Genomic DNA, 8,116 nt, shown 5'->3' with positions numbered 1-8,116 from the left:
TAACACGACTGTGCTAGTGTCATGCATCAAGATTCTAATTCACATGAACCATGGACCTGTGATTAATTGTATATATAAACATACCATATCACCCAAGACTTTGCACAGTTGTGTCAAATCAAATTATGAGAGTAAATAGAGAGAGCAAGCAATGAGGTGAGAGCCAATTTGTGTGTACATTTATATCAATGGTGACAAGACAAAATCGTTACTATTGAATCAATGGAGCAGAAGCTACATAATTTCCTAAAATTAAAATTTGTGGTGTTGTACACTATTGACTCATATGCGTACGTTTACCGCATTAACGTGGTTCTCAACAATTCACATGGGCTCAACATTACACTTTATCTCATTGTAAGGCCTTAAGATTCCAAAACACATTTATAATTTGTCTCATTGTAAGGCCTCAAGATTCAAAAGCACGTTAACACGATTGTGCTAGTGTCACACATTGAGATTCTAATTCATGTGAACCATGGACTCGTGATTGATTGTATATATAAATGCACCATATCACCAAAGACTTTGCATAGTTGCGTCAAATCAAATTGTGAGAGCAAACAAAGACAGCAAGCAAAATGAGGTCAGAGCTAATTTGTGCGTACATTTATATCAATGGTGAAAGCATTCAAAGTTCAAGTGCAAATGCAGTTTTTTCAAATGTGACAAGACAAAATCATTACTCTTGAATCCAACAATGACGTTGTCAAACATAATCACCGCAATACAGTCATCAATTACAGATAATAATGTTACGCCTATAATGACTGCACTTTGGTATCGTTGTCTTGCATATGAATTCAATGGTCAAGTTCAATATAGTGCAATTCAAATTATTGACGAAGAAGGTGCTTTGTGCATGTTTCATACATTTGTGAATATGACAAGTGTAATATGTATAGAACTTAAAGTTGATGTTCATAATTCATTATCACCTACTCAAGTTAATGACCTAAGTTGGGCCGACATGGAGCAGAAGCTGGAAAATTCCCTGAAATTAGAATGAATAATTTAACATATTTTGTTGTTATTGCGTTTAAGTTTTTCTCAGTCTTTATTATATAGTTGTAGTTGTTGCATGCTTTGAAGTTGTTATTTTCAATTTACTTTAGTAATAATAGCCTACACATGTTTAAGAGATGCAGAGCAATGTCGTACCTAACCCTCACATGCATCGATAACCCCATTAATGTATGGTGTTGCACATTGTTCACTCACATGCATATGTTTACCCTATTAACATGGTTCTCAAGGCAATGCGAAACACCGCGATCAACACTCATGATACAACGGACAATCTGTCATGTACATTAATGTGTGATGTTGCACACTGTTCACTCACATGCGTACACTATTCCTGCTCAAGCAATTGAAAAAGTTGTTCAATTGTTATTTCGTGTCCTTATTTTATTTTATTAGGGTCAGACACGTTATATTTCAGCACAACTACTCGACAATGATGATCTCAGAGGCGCGATGGAAACCATTCTCTCGAATCCACAATTGAATTCTGCCAAATTCTATGTTGTTATTAACCTTATTCCTCAACCACAACTATCGTCTCCACAATCGCCATGTCCACAACTACAAATAGTGCCTCCACAACAATTATCGTACAACAATCTGGATCTCAATGATCCAATCTCTTCATACAACAACCTTGAAACACACGCCTTTGACATTTATACTTCATACACAACTATTATCCGAAAATGATTCTTTTTTTATGCCCAACAAACCTCTTTTGACCAATAAAATCATTCTTCATCCCCCTTTATGTCACCCCCACAACAACCACAAACACAAACATCAAACCAAAATGAACATCCCATTATATAATTTCATGAGGAAAACATTGATGATTTTAGTGAAGATGAGGATCAACAGTTCTTTGATCACATCAATAACCAAAGTGATGACCAAAGCGATGACGAGGGTGTTGGCAGACCAACGATACCTCTGTCACCTTCGTTGCAATTTCGTTTAGCAACAACATAATGTACAATCACTAACCGGTGCACTCAAGGTTGACATGACCTTCGATGAAAAAATACAATGCATTCGAGCAGTCAAAGAATATAACATCAAAAATCATTTTGATTGTAGAACAATTTATTATGACCAAAGAAGACTAAGCTTCATGTGTAAATCACATGAAAAAAATTGTACATAAAATTTAGACGCATGCAATTCAAAGAGACATAAGAAATAAATTATCAAAATTATCAGAGGTAAAATATTATACATGTGTAAATCACATACATTTTGAACTCTTACACAATATTATGATATTAATTATTCAAATATTATTTATGTTTATAACCCTTAACTTCTAAAGTAAAGTATAAAATAAGATAAAATATGTTTTGTCGTTTTAAAATAATTGAAGTTAAGTTTCAATATCACTAAATAAATTATTCATTTTCCGTTCCTTAATTTTGAAATATATTACTTTTGATCTTCCAAGTACTATTTAAATCACTTTTTGTCTCTCTATCAAGTGTTTCTAAACTATTTTGAATAGCCAAGGTGATGCATTTCAAAATTACCAAACGGAAATTGGACAATTTTTTTAAAGGATTAAAATCTAACTTTAAAAATATTAGAAAGACCCAAAACATATTTTACCATTTAAAAAAATGAAATATCTAACCAAATTAACATAAAAGGAACAATACATAAGAAATTTAATTTTACTTACATATCTGAATTAGACCCTGGAAACATTATGATGCGATTATTTTCTAGTAAAGACATTGAATACTCACAGTTGCCACAAACAGCATATCATAAATATCTCTGTATTTTTTTTATTTCATAGTTTTGTTTTAAACAAGTTATGAACTTGTTAATACCGAAAGAAATTTAGTTAAAAGTCCATTGATTTTAAGGGGAAAGCGTGATAGTCCTGAGCTAAAGTTTAGAGTAAAAAAAAATTAGTTAAAAGGTGTAAGAAAAAAGTTTTTAACATAAATCTTAATTAAGATTAAATTAGTTAGACTCGTACGTAGTGGATTTACGCAATGTGCATAGGGTATAAAAATCGAATCGCTGGATACATTAATGTGAAATGATGAAAGCCAAAGCAAGAGTACCAACAGTATGATAACCTAATAGCCAAAAATAAAAAATGAAAAACAAATAAACTGAACGTAAAGTTTACAGTATATAGTTTACACAGCGCTCCTTGACAAAAATTAAATTAAGCATCTTAATACCCATAATTGGTACCATATAGGGGGCCATAATCTGCAGAAGGCGCATGGCCTGTATGACCACCACCACCAGCACTAGTGGGTGGAGCATAAACTGGAGCAGTTGTTGGATAGGCACTGTAACCTTGGCTGACTGATCCCCCCATAGGATCCTGTGTAGCACTTGCAGCTTCAGCCATGAAATTCTGCATCAAATAGATTGTGGTCATTTCAGATAGACAAACTAAACCAACAAAAAGCACCTTTTCAACAACTGCTAGTTTCAATACCATATTCTGTAGCTTCCTAGGATATGTTCAAATTATTTGTATGTTCTATGTCATCAATACTACTAAAGGAAAGGAAACAATATAGCAAGAACGGACATAAAAATGAATGATAATTACAGTCATTTCTGGTGTGTTTGAAACAAATGATTTCAGCATTTGTATAAATTGAAAAGTTTTATTAGCAGGACTTGTGTCCAATAAAGCCTGGAGTCTTTATGGAGATGGATTTACCAAAAAAGTCGTTGTCTCTCAAAGTTTCAGCAAACAGGTACCTATTAATTAGATCATCATTTCCTTAACAAAATTTGTCAATTTACTGTCTTAGATGCACAAAGCATCACAACTAAAAAAGAGTTTCAACAGCAGGACCATGGATTGTAGCAGCTAGTGGAGTGGATGAACTGTCAATCATAAAAATCATTGGAACCAGAGATGTGGGGCTAACGGCTTTAGGGTGTAGTATGTTTGACAGGATTAAAATCTCCATGTATAAATCATAATCATTCAATTACTCAAATTTAAATCAACAGCTCTTGTCATGCTGTGTACCAGCGACAACAAAATCAAGGACTGCCTCATAGACTTTTAACACTTTGCCAACGACAATACAGGTCACAAGAAGAATACAAGAAGTGCTTTTGACTTTAAAATCAAATACCTGAACCAGCTGCTGGGCTGCCTGTATTTGAGAAGAAGTCCCGCTTATCTCAACAGTCATCTCACCTGGCACACCCCTTGTTTCCTGAATTGTAATACTTGCTCCACTAGCACGACGTATATAGCTGATATTTGTGCCTGATGCTCCTATAACAGCATCTGCATATGTAAGAGGAATTTGCATGTGTTGTGTGACCTATACAGTGTGGAGAAAATTACATGAATTTGTGATACAACAAAAGGCTCCAAAAGTGAATGAAAGTCTCTACAAGCATTCTCAAGTTGGGCAAAAGATGATACCTTAGTTACAACAGATTGTTGTGGTGGTGCACTTGATGAATGAATTCCCATTGAAGCATCCTTTGCATAGGCAGGTGGTGGACCTTGATGAAGGTGTTTGTCCATGGGAGGCAACTCAGTAGGTGGATAATAGCTATCATAGTGATGTGAAGGTGGCATATATTGATGATTTGGTGCAAAAGCAGGTCCTCCACCACCACCACCAGCAGGAGCAGGAAACCCTTGAGGAGGAGGACCCCAATTTTGATGTGGTGGCACATTCTGGTTAACTCTAACATCTGGCCTTTGCATCTGAAGTTTGGAAGAAGGGAGGAAAAAAATTAGCCAGAGAATTGTAAGCAGAGAAACATATATACAAAAATGAACTCTAAAACATTGCTGAAACACAAACAGTATTGACAAAAAAAGCCAAGAGACTGGAAAGAAATCTTGAAGCCCCTTCTGAATTTAAATCTTTTGACTTTGAAGAAAGAATTTAAAAAATAAAAAAGAGGGGTCTTGCCTGTGTTTCAAAAACTCCAACTATGCTGCGGTCAACCAAGAACTTGCGTAAATGAACTGCAATAAGTTCAACTGCCTTGTGAACACCAGCAGATTCCCCTTGTATTTCAACAATACTATCATCTCGCAAAGCAAATACTGGCAGGTTTTCTGTTTAAACATGAATAATACATTATTAAGGTACAATAAAAAATTTACAAGAACAGTCCACTAGTTTTAATTCAAAATGGGGTAAATAGTTTTTATTGTATAATTGTTCATCAAGTACAAACTAATAAAAAAAGTGCAGCATTTGACAGTAACAAACTCTTCAAATAAGAATAGCAGGTATGAAAAGTGAAAACCAGGGCAACTGAAATGGGTAGATCTAGTGACAGATATGCAATAACAGGGATTGAATTTAACATAGAATATGCCTAAAAAGACCCAAATAAAAAACCTCTAGAGAAAAGTAGTTAAAAGGAATATTAAATGATAACTGGTTGCCAACACAAGCAACAATACCCAAAAATAATATACAACAGCTTTGAGCAAACCTGATCCAAGAACACGTATAGTACAACCAGAGCCATCTTGAATGGATTTTATGGTTGATCCCTGCTTTCCGATCAAGCTTCCTGCTTGAGTATCTGCTACTAGAAGCCTGGTAACAACTGATCGCCCAGCTGCCAAAGCACTATCCACAAGGTCACGGTCAACATTGATAACTTGCTTATGAACCCTTAACAAACCATCAATAGCAGGTGGTATGGGACGATCTGGTTCTTCTTTTGCAGAAACCATTACCTTTCAAAAGTATCAAATAAACAGAATTCAGAAACACTAAATACAAAATGATGAGATCTCAAAAATACCAAAAACATGCTTGTTCATATTTCAGATTTTAAAGCAAACAATTAACTGATCCATCTGAATGTTCAAAAAACTACTTGTTCATCAAAACCATGGTACTTGCAAAGAAAAACCACTGTGTTTTAATTTCATTTTCAATTCCTTGGACCCTGTGAATCTCTGTTTCAATGGATTAGCAACCGATTCCAATTCTAGGCAGCTGCCACCCTACTAATTAGATGGATGGATCAAGTCATCCAGATAAATTCCAGATTTACAAGTGTCAATGACATTATCTCCTGAGTCCTGACTTCATCTAATAGTTTCTTCTGTCTTTTTCTTTGTTTTTATCTTTTTAATGAGTTTAGGAGTTCTTCAAGGAAACAGTTTCAGGGAGTGTGGCAAGACACCAATCGACCTGAGTTCTGAAGTTACCAGGTACAGTGAAAGCCTCTTGCCATCAAAGTCTGCACAAACTATTTCTCATTGTTAACGCAGACGTTTCAGCACTTGGAGCTGTTTCCTGCAACTTGAACTTTGGCTCTTCAATTTGAAGCCACTTTGGTCATTCATATTTGCTTGACTACCTGCACATATTCATTTGGTTACCGAGACAAAAGACATCTTTTTTGGTGTATATTTAATCAGTTTGATAATTTATTATTTATTGTATTTTGTTTCATTGTAAACATTTTTTGTTTCACTCCCTTGACAACTGTAAATGTTGATGTTTAATTACTCCATTAATTACTCCCTTGACATCCCCTTAAAATTGGCATCTCCTTTTTGTCTATTTTTTTTAATAGGATTACTCCACTAGTGTTCGTAAATATCTTACATGTTTTATCATGACACATGATTAATTATATAAGAAGTTTGTCTGAACAAGTAAAAGTCTTCTATATTGAATCACTAGGTATTAAATAATTCCCAAAATGTATAGCTTTATTAGTCCTAACTTCTAAGTAACCATGATGAAAGTTAAAATATATTTAATTGTATTCAAAGCACCAAGGAGATCAACATAAATAAGCATCATATTCTTCATACAGACACTGATATATATCCCAGGTCATCCTTCAGTACATAAATAACAGAGAAATCGAGACTCACTGCTCTTTCTGAGATTCCAGGTGGACCATCAAGAATTTTAATCCGCGCCTTAGTCTCTTCTGTAATTTTCTTTATAAACTCGCCCTTTCGGCCAATAATACTGCCAACCTTTTGCACCGGAACCAACATCCTGAACACATTCTCGCCAGGCCATCCGGGCCACTTTTTAATTTCATTCCCTTTCGAATCAATCTCAGATTCCTGTTTCAGCAGAGAATCAAAATCCTCAGGCACATCTCCAGCACCATGACCTTCTTCAACATGCTCCTCCTTCTGTGGAGAGTCCGTGTCCCCAGGAAAACCTCCAACATCATGTTCATGTCCATCAAAATGATTTTCAGGAAAATTGGCATCCTCCACCAAATTGCCTGCATCATCTTCATCAGGCAGCAGGTGAGGAAATCCAGAGCTATCAATCACAGTCCCTACATCATGTTCATCAGAATGATTCTGAGGAAAATTAGGGTCCTCGGGCACATATCCTACAACATGTCCATCAAAATCGTGCTCGGCCATGAGTATATTTTCTGCAAAAAATAACACCATTTTAGACAGAAATTTAAAAGCAGGGGAAAAAAAACAAAAAAATTGCCTTTCGGATTGGGAATGAAAACACAATGCTAACACTTGGAAAATCCTAAATTGTCAACAAAAAAACGAAATTCAAACTGGTGAGGTCGTGAATGAGAACGCGCAGAATTATACAAAAGCCCTATGAATGATAGAGTGAGAGATGAGGCAGAGAGAGTAACATGAAAAATTAGGGTTGTAAGTAATTAAGAGTAGTGGTTTAAACGAACTTACATGATTGGTGAGAGAAGTGACGGATATGGAGCCGCGCAGAATTTAGGTTTTGCAAGAATCAGATGAGAAAGAATATAAACGGACGGAAGCAAGATGTATTCTATACTAAGTTACTAACTAGACATGCCTGTCTAAATTTTTTAAATAATAAAAGAATATATATTAAATACAGTTAATAAAAAAATGATAGAATAAAAAATATATATAAAAATTGTAGAAAATTAATCTAAATTAAAAAAAAATAAGATAAAACTATTTACTGAAATATATACATCAAATAATATATATATATATATATATATATATATATATTAAAAAAAGATTTAAAGATAAAATTATACCTTGAAATGTTTACAATAAATAAAAAATATTTTTTATTATTAATAGTGATAGATATTTTCGTTCCGATTCACATGATGATAG

The 8,116-nt window shown here is 34.4% G+C and overlaps 1 protein-coding gene across 2 annotated transcripts; it reads right to left on the bottom strand.

Annotated features, from left to right (window-relative positions):
- Positions 1-3,040: 3,040 nt before the first annotated feature.
- Positions 3,041-7,822, bottom strand: LOC100813235 (flowering locus K homology domain). Of its 2 annotated transcripts, none has more exons than XM_003521226.3 (7): positions 7,694-7,822; positions 6,890-7,416; positions 5,482-5,731; positions 4,947-5,095; positions 4,445-4,735; positions 4,146-4,340; positions 3,041-3,403 (listed from the first exon to the last, which is right to left on the bottom strand). In XM_003521226.3, the coding sequence occupies exons 2-7, from the start codon at positions 7,403-7,405 to the stop codon at positions 3,215-3,217; spliced, it is 1,590 nt and encodes a 529-aa protein (XP_003521274.1). In that variant the 5' UTR covers positions 7,406-7,416; positions 7,694-7,822; the 3' UTR covers positions 3,041-3,214. The 2 variants fall into 2 exon arrangements, with proteins under 2 accessions (XP_003521274.1, XP_014629303.1); XM_014773817.3 differs by lacking the exon at positions 7,694-7,822 and adding an exon at positions 7,515-7,678.
- Between the last annotated feature and the right edge of the window lie 294 nt (positions 7,823-8,116).

Source organism: Glycine max, chromosome 3 (assembly GCF_000004515.6).
Source record: "Glycine max cultivar Williams 82 chromosome 3, Glycine_max_v4.0, whole genome shotgun sequence".
Lineage (NCBI taxonomy): Eukaryota > Viridiplantae > Streptophyta > Magnoliopsida > Fabales > Fabaceae > Glycine > Glycine max.
The sequence above is the reverse complement of the archived record's forward strand: the minus strand, read 5'-3'. Positions and strand labels throughout refer to the sequence as shown.